The sequence below is a fragment of the Peromyscus leucopus genome, chromosome 20, assembly GCF_004664715.2.
Source record: "Peromyscus leucopus breed LL Stock chromosome 20, UCI_PerLeu_2.1, whole genome shotgun sequence".
Taxonomy (NCBI): Eukaryota; Metazoa; Chordata; class Mammalia; order Rodentia; family Cricetidae; genus Peromyscus; species Peromyscus leucopus.
This window is the reverse complement of record NC_051080.1, coordinates 20,617,187-20,635,739: the sequence shown is the minus strand read 5'-3', so window position 1 is coordinate 20,635,739 and position 18,553 is coordinate 20,617,187. Positions and strand designations below refer to the sequence as shown.

The following is an 18,553-nucleotide window of genomic DNA, read 5'->3' as shown; positions in this document are numbered from 1 at the left end:
GGGATGAGGACCGAAGAGGAGGAGAACCTCCAGTTGTGAAAACGCTGACGCCACGGTGATAATGGCAGTGTTGGGGACAGCCACAAAGGTGGTAGTGATGCAATCCAGAGGGGAGTACTGATGACGATGGTCATGGGGTTGATGATGTCATGGTGGTGATGTCAGCGATGGGATGGTGACAAAGATAATGCGGCTGCTGATGCTGGTGATGCTGATAGTGGTGGTCATGGGGATGACGGCAGTGATGGGATGGCGCTGGTGGCTATGATGATGAATTCATATCTGATATGATATGGGGCTATCGGGGACTGTGGACATCAGGTGAATATACCTGGTCACATCTGATGATGCGATGATGCCGACAGTGGTCCGAGGGACCGTGCTGATGTCGCCATGGTGATGATGCTGATACTGAGGAAGACGACATGAGGGTGAAGACAGTGACTTACTATGTGCTTTTCCTGTGACATATGCACTGGCCTAAGCCCTGCACCGGGGTGGTGACCTCAGCTGGCCCTCCTGGCAGGCTCAGAAGAACCCTCTTATTATCACTTCCGTTTCACACATAAGAAGACCGAGTTTGAAGGCCGCAGTAGCTTGCCCCAGACATGTCCTGCCCACAGCGGCAGAACACAGGTAGCTGCCACAGCCACGAGATAGCTCCAGGTCCTGGTCTGACAGGTGTATGCTTACTTTCCAGGGTATGGTGTCATGGCGGACGGGACCACCACCTACGTGAATGCCTCCGTGTGCACTGTGAACTATCAGCCTGTGAATCCTCCCATAGTCATCGACCTCCCCACGCCCCGGAACTCCTGACTGCTCCCCACTCCAGCTCTGCCTGCCCATGTCAGCTCTGTATGTCTGGCCGAGAGCCTGGATCCCCTAACCCACCTCCTCCCATGCTGAACAGCCCAGACGGTCCATCTGGCCATGGGACCAGCCAGCAATGAGCAGAATCCTTGGGATAAAAGAAATTGCCTTTGACTGTCAGCCTTCTGTCTTCTGCAGCCAGGGCCTTGAGCAGCCCCATCGGGGTACTATGCTCACTTCTGTTTTCTGTGTGTACATCTGTCCTTCATTACAGGGCCTCACAGGCTCGCAGCCCTCTCTCGCTCGGGAAATGACAGAAGCATCATCCCACTCCGTTCATCGCCTTCCTGCTTTGAGAAGCCGCTGCCCTTGGATGAGTTGGGGGAATTTTTATACACAATTGTCTTGCTACCCAAGTACATCTGTGTGGCTGTGGGCCCCGAGTTTGGGGGATGTGTGGCCTTGGCACAGACAGCCTTTCCCTGGCTGGAGGGAAGGAGACAGGCCTGCTCCTTGTGTGCAGGGATCTTGGAGTGTTCAGGGACATCTCAGGAATTCCGTCAGCCCTACAGCAGTTGGCTTGGCCTAGCCCCCCTCTTCCTTAGGACCCTGCTGCTGATGTGGACAATGGCTGAGTGTTCCCAGCTTCTGCTCAGAGCCTGGATTTGGGGGGCTTGGTTCTTCGGGGTGGCCAGAACTTGCTGGTTCCTCAATAATAGTGAGGCCATCTTGGGTCCCCTGGGACCACATGACTATGTAGATCATAACATCCAGGGGTTTCTGCAGGCTGAGGCCCTGCGCCTGGTCATATATATGTCCAATGTGTGGGGCACGCACGCGCGCCCCTCCAAACCTAACCTGGTTCTGTTAGTGTCCACCATGGGCTCCACTCCTTGATGTGATTTTCCCTTCAGAGGGCTGTTTGCTGGGCTTGTCAGTACCACTGGTTACCAGGAGGTGGCGCAGTGACAGAGCAGCCCTGGGCGCTGATGTCCATGCCACCTGGGACTGCCTCCTTTCTTGGGGTAGGCCTGGGTGAGCCCATCTTCAGGGGCCAGAGCCAGCAGTCCCTGGGTAACAGGGGAGGCAGGGTCAGAAGTTGTCTTTATTTAAAACGCTGATATTTGTTCTTTGTGGACTATTTTTGCACTCATTCTGATTCTTAGTAACACGTCACAAAAATAGTATTATTTGTCCTGATTCTTTCCATTTGACACCCTTTATGTCATGCATATGACACGAGGGCCTCGCTTCCTCGGCCTGGCCCAAGCCTTGGGGACCAGCTGTCCTGGTTCCTTTTATTCAGAATAATCTTGCTTTATCTGCGTCATTCCTGCAGGTAGGGAGGTACTCATGCCCTGTTGTAGAGACGAGGCCACTGAGGCCAGAGAGACGAGGTCCCCTGAGGATGCACAGCACAGAAGGGGCATCGACGAGATCTGGACCTTATCTCTGGCCTCACCGCCCTCACTGTCACCACCAGAGTTCTCTCCCTACAGAGCAAGGCATGGGCCAAGACTGTTTGATTTGGAAGGGTCCAGTTCAAAACCAGCTCTCATTCATTCTCAACCGAGAGTCCCTTCAACCATGAGGAATTCTGAGCTTTGGGCTCAAAATCCCAGCATCCTGTGAGACCCGCTCCCAATTCTTCCTCTGCAGGCGAATGAGCTGGGCTTGTGTGGCTCACTGTAGGTGAGGGTGCATTCCCAGGAGGTGCCCTGCGCTGGCAGGACAGTGGTGTCACACAGGCCATGGGGCTGCAGGAATCTTGCTTGGGCCAAATGGCTCTTGGTGTGTGGGGACATTTACAAGGTCTCTCTTCTGTGCCTCAGATGCAGGCATGTTTGGGGCAGAGAAAACCCACTCCCGTGTGCTGTCTCGGCTCTACAGCTTCTATGTGGACCAAGACCTATAAACTTAAAAAAAAAAAGTTTTTCCTAGGGCATCTTCAGAATACGGCATATTTTTATGTGGAGAAGAAAGGCGGTGGAGGCAGCTATCTTTAAGAGAAAATTCATTGAAAGTCCTCAAGATTTGAAAGATGGTGGCCTGCTCCTCAATCATTTTGGCATAACTTGATTGTGGCTGTAATTTTTTTGTCAAGCATGTCAGACAATAAAGTCTTTGTAAAAAGAAAAAGCTGAGTCTGCCTGGATGCTCTTTCTGTGGGTGTCCCTGGGTCACCAGGGGGCAGAGGGAGGAAGAACTCCAAGTTCTAGAGGCTAAAGAATCCCTCCTGCATGTGTTGGGGACTAGACCCTCTGCTTAGCCCCACCTCCTGTGTGCGCAGGGGCTGCAGAGGTGGTGCCATGGGCAGGGCTGTGCTTGACTGGATGTCTGAGCTCCTAAATGAAGCATGGTGGTGTGGCCCAAGTGCTGGCTTGTTCTGAAAGTGACATGGCCAACCAGCCCTAGACAGACAAAAGGTTCACATATTTCCTAAGTCTCTTCTGGCTACAAAATTTCTATCATTTCTACCCATCCATCTACCCAACTATTCATCTTGCCACATGGTCACTCACTTGTTCATTGGTTCATATTTTCATATACTCATCCACCTACTCACCCAGCAAGCTATCCATCATCCATCCATCCATCCATTCATCCACCATCCATCCATCCAGTCAGCCATCCATTCACCTATCCATCCATCCATCCATCCATCCATCCATCCATCCACCATCCATCCATCCATCCACCATCCATCCATCCACCATCCATCCATCCATTCATCCATCCATCCATCCACCATCCATCCATCTATCCACCATTCACCATCCATCCATCCATCTACCCACCCACCCATCAAGTTATCCATTCTTCAATCCTTCTATCCATCCTATATAACCCGTATCTGGCTCTTTCTTGATCCAGACACAACCCTTAGCACTTCCCAAAGGGCCTGGCTTGGATTAGAGAAATGTTGGTGGTGGACAGGAACAGATGTAGAAGGGAAGATTAGTAACGGTAGATGTTACCAATCCAAGGCCACAGAGAGCCAAGGATGGCAGTGGACGTGGGCTGTTAGTCACTGAAAGGGGGTGTGGAAGTAAAAACGGGTGTGAGGAAAAGCCACATAGTTCTGTTTGGGCCTCCTGAGCAGGGGGTGACGTGGGGCCGTGAGAGGAGGTGTGCTATGGTCCAGTTGACAAATGACATGAAGTAGAAGCCTCTCTTGGGACACATCTGCCATAATAGGTAAAGCCATGGATCTGGGGCAGAAAAGGCCTGAGGGGTGGCCTAGGACAGATATATAATAACCACCTCATAAACCTTTCCTCAGACTGGTTCCCTGCCCAGGGCCTCACAGGCCTGCAACATCCTGTTCTGGGACCTTGACTTTTGAACCATTGCTCCCGAAGCCCTGTTCAGTCTGAGGAAGCACCAACTTCTGCCCGTAACCACTGGAGCCACAGTAGGGTTCCTGGATAGGCACGGCCCTCTGAGGCTGTTGCCTTAGGTGCCAGCACATTGGAGCTGCTTTGTGCACCAGAGTCTCTGGAGCTCACCTCCCTGCCCTTCCTCCCCCCCCCCTCCCTCCCTCCCCCCTCCCTTCCTTCTCACTTCATACGTTAGGCAAGCACTCTGCTTCTGACCTGTACCCCTCCACAGCCATGTTGAGATGGTAACAGGGAGTCAGCCGACAAGAACTCATCGGAGCATGTGGATGTCTTGACCCTCCTCTCTCCATCTCCTGAGGGCTGGACTCACAGGGAACTGCCAGGCTCACGGGGCCCCAGGGGTCGGAACTCTGATTCTCTTGCGCTGGCACACATGTGCTTTAACAAACACCAAGCCATCTCTCTTGCCTCTTGCTGATGATATTTAAAATCTCCGTCTCTTCTCTCCATCTGTGGGTTGGTCTTTCTAGTTCCATTCTCAGAGCAAATGTTGAATTTTTTTATTAAGCCCCATTTGTCATCCCCCCCCCACATTCCATTGTTTTTTTTTTTTGGATACTGTTAACATTTGTAACAGGTGTTTCCCAAAGTCTCATGCAGTGACAGGCCGTCATCAACCTGTGGATCTACTGGGAGGCAGGGTGTAGCAGGAGGAAGTTAGGCTACTGCAGGCATATGGGCAGAGAGCGTGTTGGGAGCCCAGCTAACTCCCTTCCTGGCTGCCTGCCCCAAGGGGAGCAGTCCTCTCTACCACGCCTTCCTGTTACATGGACCACACAGCCCAAAGCGACCAGGCCAATGGTCGGCAACCTCTGAGAAGGTGGGCCAAATGGAACCTTCCTTCCTTAGAAGTGTTCCATCTCGGGTGTTTTGTCACGGCGAGGAAAAGCTGACGATTGCAGGTATTGCTTCCAAACTTGAGGCTGTGCAGGTTTCTCTCGTGTTTCGGTTCTGTTTCACATACCTGTGCGTTCCAGGATCATATGACACGGTGGGGGTGTGCCAAGGTGCACGTTCCGCACACGGGCACTGTTCCTCCATGTGTCAGAATCAGCCGGGTGCATCCGTGTGGGACATTTCTGGGCTTCTCATTTTTGTCCCATCATCTTTTGCTGACCCTGTATCCCTAACTACCATGCTTGGGTGTGTATCTTCAGATCGGCCCATGTGAGCCCTCCAATTTTATTTTCTGCTTTTGAGGGAGAATACTCTAGCCTCCTTTATTTTCTACATACATTGTTGGGTTAGCTGGTTGCTATCTACCAAAAACACCCTCTGAGATCCTGGCTGGGGCTATATAGAAAACACTGTTCAAACTGTGCGGGGGTTGGAGATGACTCAGTGGTTAAGGGCACTTGCTGCTCTTGCAGACGACCAGAGTTCGATTCCCAGAGCCTCCATGGGGTGGTTCACAACCACCTGCAACTTGAGCTCCCCGAGGATTTGACCCCCTCTTCTGGTCTTTGCAGGCACCTGCACACATGTGGCACACAGACACATGTACACACATACGATAATAAACATCTCGGGGAAGACCCAACTGTGAAGAGGTGTCCACAAGTCTTCCCACCCAGGAGCGCCGCCCATCTCTGCACTTTGGTCTCTGGTTTTGTTTTTCAGTGCTCCATAGTCTGCCACTGCTCAGGACCACCTGTGGAGTGTTTTTAGGTTTATGTGTTCTACGGGGAGGGGCTGTCGTACGTGGTGCAGCTTTTAAACTTCCATTCCGGTTGTGCCTGCTAACTGGAGATGCTAGTGACGTCCAGTGACTTGGCCGCACACTGCCTACTTAATTCTAGGAGCGTTCTGGCTCTCGGGAATGTCCTGTGCAGTCAGTCATGCTGGTTCAGCACAACCATTCTTGTTTCGACTGCTGAGAGAAGTTTGTCTGCGTGTGTGTGTGTGGGAGGGGAGGGGGTAACAAGTGTGCACAGGTGTGTGCCTGCATGTGTGTGGGTGTGCATTCGAATTCACATGTATATGTGCATGCATGCATGTAGACCAGAGATCAACCTTGGGTGACCTCCTCGGTTGCTCTCCACCTTATTTTTGAACCAGGGTCTCCCCTGAATCTTAAATCACCAAGTAGGCTAGGCTGGCCGCCTGATGAGCCCCAGCGATTCGCCCGTCTCCACCTCTCCCAGCGCTGAATTCCAAGCGCATGCCACCGAGCCCTACTTTTAAACATTTCCTTTGGGTTTTGTGTGTCTATAAAGCTGCATCCCCTGCTTGGGTAGGGTCTTTTGCAAGCTGTGGTGTTTTTGCCGTTCTCCTCTCAGCCCTCCTCTTTGGCCATCTGGGGAGAGGTGGTTTCTGGGAAGAAGTGTTGGGGTCTTCACCCTGGCCCTCTGCAGGTAGTGGGCCTCTTCCCTTCGCGGTCCCGCATCTGCCTGGTAGGACGCTCCAGGGTGTGTGTGTGGCTGTACCTGGTCCTGTGTTCTTCCTTCTGGTGTTCAGTGTTGTCAACAGGTTTGTGGAGGTTCTCTACCACACACTCCTTCCCTGGGTTTTCTTTCCTCATTTCCTGCCCGACAACTCCAGTCTGTCATTTTCTCTCTGCATCTATCCGCACGTTGCTGGCCCTCCACTGTGTCCATTGCCGACCCTCCGCCGCGTCCATTGCCATCCACTGCTGACCCACCGCCGCATCCATTGCTGACCCTCCGTGTCCATTGCCATCCATTGCTGACCCACCGTCGCGTCCATTGCCATCCATTGCTGACCCACTGCCACATCCATTGCCGACCCACCGCCGCGTCCATTGCTCCATTTGCTGACCCTCCGAGTCCATCACCATCCATTGCTGACCCACCGCCGCGGCCATTGCCGACCCACCGCCGTGGCCATTGCTCCATTTGCTGACAAACCCATCTGTCACTGCCTTGACCTTTGCAGCATTTGTCTTGGTCCCCGGGTTTTCCTCTCTGCTGGAGTTTCCTGTGTAGTCGTGTTTACGGTCTTCCTTTTCCATTACCATTGATAACAAGCAGGTCTGCTTCTTCAACCTTCTGGTAGTTTCCAAAATCCACGCTGAATCTTGCTTGCCCCATGCTTGTCTCTGCAGACTGTTAGCTTTGGAGCATCGGATCATATTTTTGTTGAAAGCTGGGCGTGTAGACCAAGGGGCTTGCACCCTTTCCCATTCAGGGGCAGGAAGTGAGCATTCTGGGCTCTGTGGGCTACCTCAAGTCCCGCCTTCTTCTACTGCTGCCATCCTCTTCCTCTCTCAGCTCCTCAGCAGTGCTAGACAAGAGTGTCTCGGCCACGGGAATCCAGGGGTTGGCTTTGCCTTCTGAGGAGGAACTGGCAGAAGAAACAGCAGGTTCTGAGTTCAAGGTTGTGTGAGAGTCAGTGTGGGGAAGATGAAGGCCGAGGCACTGGATGAGATGAGTGCCAAGTTCTAGGCACATGTGTGAGAGCACCCACAACCGCCTCACTCCATCCCCCACACTGTGGATTTCAATAGGTTACTCAACCAACGCAGGGACCCTTTCGGTTTCTGGGCTTGGAGTGGCACGTGCCAGCTCTCCTAGGAGCCCCGTGTCTCCTGGTCTGTGTTAGTGAGGGACTGCAATGTAACCCTATTGGAGGTGTCACACCAGCCTTCTGGCTGACAGTGCTGGGAAGCTGGAGATGTGGCCAAGTGTAGAGAGTGGATCTCCCTGTGCCAAAAAGTCCAGCAGAGAGGACCCCTGGACCCAAGCTACCGCCCAACTTGCAGCTTCGCTTTCTTCCTGAGAGAGGGATCCAGAAGCCAGGCCTGGCCGGCCTAAAGACCTTCCTCAGGTGTGGGTGCAAAGCAGGTCTGCATTCTCACCCTACCAGCTGGACTTGGTGCCCAGTGCTACGGTCGGGGGGGGGGGGGGGGGTGCACCCTGCATGGGGATGCTGCCCACGACTGCCCTCCCCAGAGGTCATGGGAGGCTCCCCAAGCAGGTGACCTTAGAGTTGGACCTTGGAAGGAATGTGGGACTCAGCAAAAGAGGGTAGGGACGTTGACCTAGTTGGCTACTGCTGTATAAACACCATGACCAAAACCAATTTGGGGAGGAAAAGGTTTATTTCATCTTACAGCTCTCAGGTCCCACTCCATCACTGAGGGATGCCAGGGCAGGAACTAGAGGCAGGTGCTGATGCAGAGGCCATAGAGGAACGCTGCTTACTGGCTTGCTCCCCCATGGCTTGCTCAGACTCCTTTCTTATATGATTCAGGACCACCTGGCCAGGGGTGGCACTGCTCACAGTGGGCTGGGCCCCCCATATCAATCATTAATCAAGAAAATGCCTGACAGACTTGCCTACAGGGCAAGCTGATGGAGGAAATTCTCCAGTTGAGGCTCCCTCTTCTCAGATGACTCTAGCTTGTGCCAAGCTGGCAAAAAAACTAACCAGGATGGACATGGACATGGGGATCCAGCTGTCCTCTGATCTAAGACGGAGGAGGGTGGGCAGAAGCAGCCTTGGCCCTTGAATGAATAGTGCAGGGACCGTGGATGGGAGGGGGTGCCCTGCAGGCAATCATGAACAAACCCCCAAGAATCCCAAGTTTTGAAACATTTTATTAGTAGCAGTTCTTTTAAAGTCTCAAGAGTCATTCCTGCAAAGACTATTTTATTTGCTCAAACTAATGAGTGAGAGGACGCCCGAGGCCAGCGGCCGCCCTGCTGTTGTGAGAAGCCCCAAAGGGGGTTGGGGCGAGAGCCTGCACATCTCGGGAGCCTGATGCTGGGTAGGGTTAGGCTCTGAAGCCGCTTTGGGGAATTCACTACAGCCCTCCATGGTCTGGTTTCGCTAGTCTTGGGGACAGACCCTGAGGCCCCGTCTGTCCCCAGTGCAGCCCCGCCTGGATGTCCTACTGCAGGAAGGCACGCAGGAAGTCATTGTAGGAAATCTTGGAAGAGAGTGATTTGTCGTAGTACTCGAGCACGTGGAAGAACTCCTCCTCCGACAGGTTGATGCTGTACTGCCGAAGCACCTGGTGGGCGGGAGGCTGATTCAGCAGTGCTGGTGCCTGCAGGTGACTTCCCTCGTCCCTCACCCACAGGCTCAGGGCATGGAGGAGTCCCGGCTGGAGATGCTAGGTGCCCGCCGTCACCACCTCTTTCCTCCTCAGTGGCAGGACCCAGGCAGGACACCTTCTCTGAAGGGAAGGGGCATGCCTCTTTCTTAATCTGGGATGAGGTGGGGGCACACTGCACACACAGGCCACCTTGGACCGTGAGGTGGGGAAGGAAGCTGCGTGTTGAGGGTCGCAGGACAAAGCTGGATCCCTGACCCCACTGCTGTGCCGGCTCGGGAAGTCCCACCTCGGGCCTTCTACATGGTAAGGAAGAGTCTTCCTCCTGAAGCTGCTACTGCCTTCTTACCCTCACAGTCCAGACAAATCCTGCTAGAGATTCCTTATAGTTTCTCCTCTGTGGCTGATGCTATCATTCATTCCTAAGAAGAGCTAGAACATGGGCTACAAGACCCCAAGGCCCCAGGACTAGGGCAGCTGGTGGCCATTGTGCCCAATGGGAGAAAAGCAGAAGAGGAAACTGAGGTCCTGCTCACACCCCTATGTCCTCACCTCCGGCTCTGCTGAGGACATTCCCACCTTACTGTCCTCTATGCTTGTCACACCCTGGGTCCCTGGGAAGGGGAAGAGAACCCCAATCTTACTGCCTCCCATCTGTGATGGACTAAGTAAGATAGGCTCCCTGGCTGGGATGGTGCCTGGCCCCAGCGCGCATGGGAGGCTGGAGCGGGGTATGAGGAGTTGGGTTGTGGGTGGGGTGCTGAGGGTGGCAGACCCAGAGTTATGTGGCACCCAGGATTAGCTGAAGCCAAATGGCACCACTCTGCTGTGCACTGTGGGGTGCTGTGGGGCTCCCTGTGTGGGAGGCTGTATCACATACACACTCTTGGGCTGTCCCAACAGTCCCAAGACCCTGATAGGACACAGGAGTAGTCCTAGGCCTAGACAGGGGCCTAGCAAAGGAAGCAAAGGTACTGTACACACACACACACACACACACACACACACACACACACACACACACACCCTGGAAGTTTCCAGAAACCTTTAGGGAAGAGAAGCTGTAGCCTGCAACGTAAGGAGTAAGAAGGCCACAGAGCCAGGGCCCCCTGGGCAAGCGCAGGGGCTCTTTTGGGCTTTCCATGCTACTGGCCTTTTCATGCTCCCTGCTCCAGGTGCACAGCCACAGAGAGCAGAGTCTTACCTTCCTGAAGTCAGCCACACTCAGGAGCCCTGTCCCGTTCTCATCATAGGCCTTGAAGGTACGCCGCATGGGCCTCCAGCAGTGAACGATCTTGGGCTGGATCCGCAGCAAGGCTGAGTAAAAGGATGGAGTCTCCACACCGGCTTCTTTCTAAAACCGAGATTAGGGAAGCGCTTGGGAACTGGGTGGGCCTGGAGGACACACTGCACACCGTCCCCTCAGCTGGTGGCTGGAGGGCACACGGCACACCGTCCCCTCAGCTGGTGGCTTGGAGGACACACTGCACACCGTCCCCTCAGCTGGTGGCCTGGAGGATACCCTGCACACCGTCCCCTCAGCTGGTGGCCTGACTCTGCTCCGTGTCTCTGCAATGAGGGCCGTTCAGATCGACCATCTCGGGGGTGCAGAGGCTTGTGGGAACACCTCAGAGTTACCACAATCTGGGGGGAGGGGCCTTCTTCCTACCTCCAGTTCCCAGATGGAACCTTGAGGCTGAGGGAGGGAACATGATCCCAGTTCTCATCCAGTCACGGTAGGTCCCATGTGCAAGGACAGGGCCATGCAGACACTAGGCCAATTTCAAAGTCATACAAAGAGGAGGCCTTCTAGGGGGTTCTTGTGATGCGGGCATTTGGAAAGCTACAGGGTGTGAAGGGTATAGGGAAGTACCACCAAACTGCTTATTCCTTTAGGTACTATGGGATGAAAACAGGATGTCTGAGTATGTTATCCCCAGCACACATCTGTGTATCATGGAGGTGAACTATAGGCAAGAACAGGAAGCCAGTCCCAGGAAAGCCTAGTTGCAACATGGCGCCTACCTAAAACAAACTAGCGAGGTTACACTGCTTCCAGTGTGTATGTAAATTAGCACCTGGGAAGAAGACACCCCCAGGGCCCCAGAGCTTGGCTAGCTCACAATCCACCCACCTGCTAGGGTCCTGCCTAACCTGGCTCACCCATACCGGGGCCCGGCCCAACCCAGCCCAGCCAACGCTGCTGCTGCCTGTGGCCCAAACTGCCTCCCCATGCCACGCCTGCCCCCTCTGTTGAAAGTGCTGAACAAACTGGAACCTCAAAGAGGAAATCTCCCTTTCAGCTTCTCTGTCAGGTGGCTTCTGAGCTGAGGCTATGGTACACTGTGGCCAGGATGGCACAGGGCTCCTCTCTCTTAGGAGGGCGTGGGGGCAGGGAGTCTTTCCAACCAAGGAAGGAGAAGCCATTCTGTACTCGATGGACACCTGGGGCAGGGGAGTCTAGTGGGTATGTTCTAGGACAGCTGGCAAGAGCCCCAGTCTCCTTGTACCACTCAGAACTCCCATCCTGGCCTTCCAGACTGCCGAGGGACAGGGAAAGGTCGGGAGGCGCCCTCTACTCTAGAGAGTGGGTCAAAAGAGGCATCAATACACTCTTCCCCACAGAGACCCATCATCTATTCTCTGTAGACCATTCTAGCTCATTTCTAGAAGGGGAAACTGAGGCCAGCGGAGCAGAAGGAGACTAAAGTAGGGGAGGCTTTGCCAGGTACAAGATCCCCCATGGTTCTCCAACTAGGTTCCTGGGCCCCAAGAGACTCCACGGAGGACCAGAACAGCATCTCCTGCCCATAGGGCCGGGCTAGCTTGAGGCACACTTGGCTTTGCCTTTAACTGGCTCCGACAGGTAAGCAGCATCGGGTACTGGCTCTCACCTAGAACTTTCTGTGTGTGGCTTCCTGCATGGCTTTTAGGACGGACCATTTGCTCCAGTCCCTCTGATGGCTGGTGTGTGGGTGGGGTGAGGTCATCAGCCCCCACTGAGCTATAAGGAGATTAGAACTGGATTTGCTTGCTCCTGGGCCTGCATGAGCTACTCAAGCCATGCTCCCCACTCTGCTGCCCAGCAGTGCTCCCAGCCCAGTGGCACTCGGCACTCCTCATCTGACTCAGCGTCACAGACTGTGGAAGAGGAGCCTAGAAACGCACTTTGGAGTTCCATGTTCGGGAGAAATGTGAGCAAGGCTTAGGGTGTGATAGAGCTTGGGGAAGCGCTGGATGTGGTTTTAATGACTGTTTCACAACTGAGAAGGGAAGGGAAGACCCCTGGTTGGGTCTTAGTGTCTTTGCCACCTTTTGAAGCCACAGCTAAGTGCTGGTGATGAGGCAGGAAGATTATTGCCAAGGAGTTTCAGGCCAGCCTGGCTTACACGGTGAGACCCGGTCTCCAAAATCTTTGTCCACCAACAAAGAAAAAGAAAAGGCAAGCAAGAACAAAATGAAGAAAGGAAGGACAATCACAGAGGATGAGCAGGGGTGGTGGTGGGGTGGGGTAGGTGGTAGTGTGGGGTTTGGTGGTGTGGTGTGGTATGGTGTGGTGGTGGGTAGGTGTTGGGGGGGGGTGGTGGGTGGTGGGGTGGTGTGGTGTGGTGTGGTGTGTTGGGGTGGGTGGTGTGGTGTGTTTGGTGTGGGTGGTGGTGGGGTGGTGGTGGTGTGTGGTGTGTGGTGTGGGTGGTGGGTGGTGTGGTGTGGGGTGGTGGTGTGTGGTGGTGGTGTGGTGTGGTGTGTGGGTGGTGTGGTGTGGTGGTGGGTGGTGGTGGTGTGGGTGGTGGGTGGTGGTGGTGTGGTGGTGGGGTGGGGTGGTAGTGTGGTGTGGTGGGTGGTGGTGTGGTGTGGTGGTGTGGTGTGTGGTGGTGGGTGGTGTGGTGTGGTGTGGTGTGTTGGGGTGGGTGGTGTGGTGTGGTGTGTTGGGGTGTGGTGGTGTGGGTGGTGTGGTGTGGTGTGGTGGTGTGGTGTGGTGGTGTGGTGTGGTGGATGGTGCTTGAGTGTTAGAGAGTTGCTCAGGCCCCACCCACACTCAGCCCAGGCTCCACCCCCAGCTGCAGACTCACAGCCAAGTTCTGAAGGTTTAATTTGGCCGTGAGCCCTGGGTGTCCACATGCCCACTTGGCCTTTTCTTTAACTCCCGGGGCACTGTGCAGGGAAGAAGCACTCCCCCACCCCGAGAAAGACCACTGTGGGTAGATGGCTCCCACCAAAGACCTTCAGCCTCCAGGATGTTTCTTTAGACTCCGCCCCTCAGAGTTCCAGAAGCAGAGAGAAGACTTCTTTCCATTATTTTTAAAGAAATTGAGCTTCTAGGACGTTTTAAATGCCACGGTTAGATTGGATGCCCCCCAAGTCTCATCTTTACCCCCTTTACCCTACCTGCAGGAACATGCCTTGACATGCAGACCCGCCATCTTAGCTGACATGGCGGCCACCTTCCACCGTCCCGGCCTTTGGGTAGTGGGGGAAGAAGATGCAGGGCCTCACTCCCAGAGTGAGTGGGTAGCCAGAGGTCCAAGGGGCATTTGTGGGGAGGTTGCAGTGAGTGACATCTGGGGACATCTGTCAGGCGAGTCCCGGCTGGTGGCAGGGTGGGACCAGGCTCTGACCAGCAGCCCCCCGGGGATCCTGCGTGCCCAGGTCCACCTGTGCCTGGTTTGGGACACCACGGTCGCCAGGACGGGACACCTACCATCTTGTCCGCATTCTGGATCCTCATCCTCCGCATCAGTGAGGTCTCCTTGGCCTTCAGCAGGAGGACGCAGCTCTGGATGAAGTCGCAGTAGGCGAACTTGCCGTTGCCCTTCAGGTCATATTTGACAACGAGCTGCTGGCTCTCCTCCTTGCTAATGTCCAGCTTGAACTTCTCGACGAGCGCTGAGGACCAAGCAGCCCACAGTGCCGTTGGTAGGGATTCACGCATTCTCGCCCTCATTTAGCTATCGGACACGAACACCCCCGCAGGCTCCTCCCTCCCCCCCCCCCCCCCCAGGGGCTGGTGGGACTGATGGATGTCTCCCCAGGGGTGGAGTCAGACGGACCCAGGAACTCTGTCGCGGTCACGCTCCCTTGCTTGTCAATGTCCTTCTCCTTGCATTCCTTCAGGAGCTCCCGCCAGCAGCCCTGGATCTGCTTGCGGAGCTTGCTCTCAATGGGCTCACAGTTCTGCAGGAGTGGGGTGCCCACTGGGGTCTGTGGGGAGGGAGACAAAGGATCTCTCAACTGGAGGTTCTCATGGGGGCAGTCATGGGAACCACAGAGTGGACCTGAAGGTCAGCCTCTGCAGGTGCCAGGAGAGGAGATGACCTTACTTCCACCTGAGAGCCATCTGAAGCCAACCCATAATAAGCAGAATAGCTTTGGAAATAAATACAAAGCCACGTTTTAAGAGGAGAGCACTTCTTCTTGCCCTTACTAAATCCCAGGAACTCCCCGAATTCCTTGGCTTGGGGTTCCCTCCACCCTCAAGAGGCAGCCTTTCTGGGGCCTGCCTCCTTAATGCTATGTGTGTGTCCCCGGATTCCCAGTTCTAAGGCCCTGAGTGCTGCTGGCCAGCTCTCTGTCCAGATCTCAACAGACCAGCAACCTAATCTCCCTCCCAACGCGGGGAGACGAGGAGGCAGCTAGCCTTAAGGAATGTCTGATTCCTGTTCTACATTCCTCTGACTTCCCTGGAGACCACATTCACTGTCTGTCATCCTGAAATCTGTGACACCATACATAACCCTCTTGAGTGGGGACCTTTGTCCATTTTGGGCTGTAGCAAAAACCCAGTGCATAGTAGAGGTATACAGAGGATGGTGCTGGAGCACACGATGGGCACTCTGTCTGGGTCCATGCTACTCCAGGCACGCGGTGTGAGCACACAGCAGCTGCCTTGTGGGTGTGTAGTGCGCTCTTAGTTGTCCTACCCTGGAGACTGTCATTCAAGGCAGGCATTCCCTAGGAGCCTCCTTCTGGCAAGCCTGGGATGACTCAGTCTAGGGCTCAGGGCTCTGTGTCACACTGAGAACTGAGGCCCAGGAAAACACCCTAGGCCTCACCTGGCTCTGGTGTAAATTGGGAACACATTCATCAGTATGGATGGTGCCCAAGGTCAGGGGACTGTCCCTCTCAGAGCCAGGTTTCCTGCCTATGGATGATGTGCCCTTCTGTCTCTTCTTCCCCTTCTGGCTCTTTCTACCCTGCCCCGCCCCAACCCTTGCTCAAACTCCCGCCCCCCCCCCACCCCCGGAAACTGACACTAGAGCCTCCCCCAGACTCATGAACCCAGTCTCTCAGTCACCTGCAGTCTGGGGGAGAAACACTGGGGCCCCTGTGTGCATGGACCTGCCCGGAGGTGACATGGGGCCCCGTATCAGGCTGGGAACTCACACAGGGGTGACTCCGTGATTTCGCAGATCTGGAGTCCCGAGAAGGAGAGCAGAGGGTGGATCTGCTTCCTTGGGAGACCTCAGGGGCACTGCTTCCCCTCTGGGCAACGGTCGAGTCTCCAGAGTCACCTGCGGCCATGGGCGGCGAGGGTGCTCTCTCGGTGCCGAACCTGCTGAGGAAGTCCTGGTACTTGAGCCTCCCCTTGGCGTTGACGGGCATCTCGCTCCACAGCCTGTCAAACTAACGGCAGCAAGTCAGTCCCGGGGGAGTGGGAACCCAGCAGGAGAGACTCTCCTCTCGGGAGTCCTGGAGGAGTGGGACCAGAGGTGACAGGAGGTGACCGTGGGCCAGGGATCATGTCATTTAAAACAAACAAAAAAAAAAAATTAAGAAAGGAGAAAAAAAATCCATTTGGTCTCTGCAGGATAGAAGCCTCTGGAAGACTGTGGGGGAAAAAAAAGGCAAGACAAGGGGATTATTCATGGCTTCCGCAGGACATTTTTTAATTGAATTGGGTCCTCAGTGAGCAGTTTAAGGCCATTAAATCTTGTGATTAGTCACAGTGACCGAGCTGTGGTGCATAAAAACATTTTAGGAGAAGATGCAAATCAAACCGGGCCCCACCTGCATCCCAGGGAAGCCGCCGGCCTCATTTCTCAGCCGTCCCTGCACACCTGAGTCGCAGCGGCTCACAGGTGCCGCCGCCTCAGCCTCTGCCTTTACACCCACAATTTATTTCACCCCAAAGGTAAGAAACGTCCCTCGTGCAAGATGGAAAGGAAGCATTTGGAAACCGGGGAGAAGTTTATGGCTTTGCGTGGTGGCTGTCTGACGCTGCAGACCTTATGGAAACAACACACAGCACGGGCCAGAGCGACAGGAGGGCTTCCCCACATGAGCCGCCTCTGGTGGCTGCAGGACTTTCAGGGAGCCCAGAAGAAGGGCTCTTGTCCCCCCCCCCCCACCTGACTGCTTGCAAAACCCGCAGCTGACAGAGCCTGGCTGTCAGCCTTCCAAGGGACAGAGGCCAGGAGGCTAGGGTGGGGGACAGTTTCCTGTTCCTCTTGCAGTCTAGAGGTCACTAGAAACTTAGTTTGCCCCCGGGTGTCTCTTGGGGTTTATCCACAGCAAATGAATGAAAAGTGGCCAACTCTTGGGCTCCGTCTAAAGTCCCCAAAGGCTTGCGAGCTGCCACACCAGCCTACTCTTGGGGTCAGATGTGGGTGCCTCTCTGGAATTGGAGTTAGGACATCTTTAGGTCTGTACCATCCTGACCTGGGAATCCTCAGGCAGGAAACTGCCATGTGTGGGATTCACAAATAGACTATACCAAGTATATTCCCAGAGGTTGGTGTCTGGAGCTGAGAGGATTGGAAGTTATTGAGAAAATTAAAAACAACCCATGATGGCTGATAACACTCCACACAACTGATGAGCTTGGAGATGGACTAGCCTAGGGCTCCTCCAGCTCTAGGGAGCAGAATCCCCCAGGAAATCTGCTAAGCCCTGCCTACAGAGTTCAGACTCAACTTCAGAACCTACAGGAAGATTAAAAAAGAATGTATTGAAAATGTACAAGATTCTGCCAAAAAGCAAGTGAAGTGGACCAACTCACACATGAGACAACAGGACTCCAGTGTTCCACCAAGCAGCCTCTGCTTTACCCCAGGCTAGCCCTGGTCTGCAGACTCAGCCAGCATCTTTCAGAAGCGTGTGTAGTTGTTTTTCTTTCACTCTTTGGGGGCTACCATCCAGCTTCCAAATAAATACATGGAGACTTATTCTTACTTATGAATGCCTGGCCTTAGCTTGGCTTGTTTCTTAAATTATCCCATCTACCTTTTGCCTCTGGGCTTTTACCTTTCTCTATTCTCTATTCCTTTCTTTCCTTCTTACTCTGGGGCTGGTTGGGTGGTTGGGTGGCTGGCCCCTGGTGCTCTCTCCTCCTCTTCACCATCCTCCCTGTTCTCTTTTTATTCTCTTTGCCTTGCAGCCCCACCTACCCCTCTCCTGCCTTGCTCTTAATTAGACCAATCAGGTGTTTTAGGCAGGCAAAGTAACACAGATTTACAAAGTTAAACAAATGTAACACATCTTTGCATATTAAACAAATATTCCACAGCATAAATGAATGTAACACATCTTAAAATAATGTTCCACAACACTGTGAGTCTCACAGTGTTCACCCATCTGGCCACTGTGTAGACATAGCCTCATCTGCCAGCTGGGATAATCACTCTCCTGAGCCATTTGGCTGTAGGTCTCCCTTCTACCCGCTCCTTGTCCCTACTCTCCCATGGCACTCTGAGGAACTCTCTCCATCATCACAAAACCCACATCCTCAAGCTCCCTCTGAAGCCCAGCTCTGGCTGAAGTTGTTCCTGAGGATCATGGGGGTCTCTGAATTCCCACAGCTCCTGTGTGTCAGGTGCAGAGCTGGTCAAGGCCTCCTCTATTTGCCTCCCAGCACGGATACAGGTAGCAACATCTTGCAGGCTCTGGCTTTCTCCTCACCATGCCTTCTGTTGTCATCTTTGGCCAGTGCATTCCTGAAGACAAGTGGTAGGTCCCCATCAACCCCGACTCTTTGTCTTAGTAAACTTTCTGTTGCTGTGATAAAACACCATGATCGTTCTTCAGTGTTAGGCTTGTGTTAGCCACTCAGAGGACCACTCCTAAAGGTAGCACAACTGTCTGTGATGCCCCTGGAATCTCATCTTCACTGTTCTCTTGTCCTTCTTGCCCCATTCTGTTTCCACATTCTCCTTGAAACCATCTGCATGTCCATCTGCCCTCTGTTCCTCACCTGGCCTCTGGTGACCACTCCACCTTTCCCTGCACAGAGTTCTCCTGGCAAATCTGGTTTCATAACTAAATACAACAACAGTGTAACAGCTCCCAGATAAACTCAGCCTGCCAATGGCATTTGAAAAAATAAAAT

General features: G+C 54.0%; 2 protein-coding genes across 5 annotated transcripts in view; one reads left to right on the top strand and one right to left on the bottom strand.

Moving 5' to 3' along the window:
• Positions 1-2,950, top strand: part of Mpped1 (metallophosphoesterase domain containing 1) — a 78,573-nt gene extending 75,623 nt beyond the window's left edge. For all 3 annotated transcript variants that reach the window (XM_028856739.2, XM_028856740.2, XM_028856741.2), the window contains exon 7: positions 701-2,950. In XM_028856739.2, coding sequence (XP_028712572.1) covers positions 701-819 — 119 coding nt within the window. In that variant the 3' untranslated portion in view covers positions 820-2,950. The remainder of the gene's footprint in view (positions 1-700) is intronic.
• Positions 2,951-8,753: 5,803 nt separating this feature from the next.
• Efcab6 (EF-hand calcium binding domain 6) overlaps positions 8,754-18,553 on the bottom strand; it is a 191,116-nt gene continuing 181,316 nt past the window's right edge. For both annotated transcript variants that reach the window (XM_037197495.1, XM_037197497.1), the window contains 5 exons: positions 15,613-15,852; positions 14,280-14,430; positions 13,931-14,115; positions 10,436-10,585; positions 8,754-9,189 (listed from right to left, as the gene is read on the bottom strand). In XM_037197495.1, the coding sequence (XP_037053390.1) occupies positions 9,067-9,189; positions 10,436-10,585; positions 13,931-14,115; positions 14,280-14,430; positions 15,613-15,852 (849 nt within the window). In that variant the 3' untranslated portion in view covers positions 8,754-9,066. The remainder of the gene's footprint in view (positions 9,190-10,435; positions 10,586-13,930; positions 14,116-14,279; positions 14,431-15,612; positions 15,853-18,553) is intronic.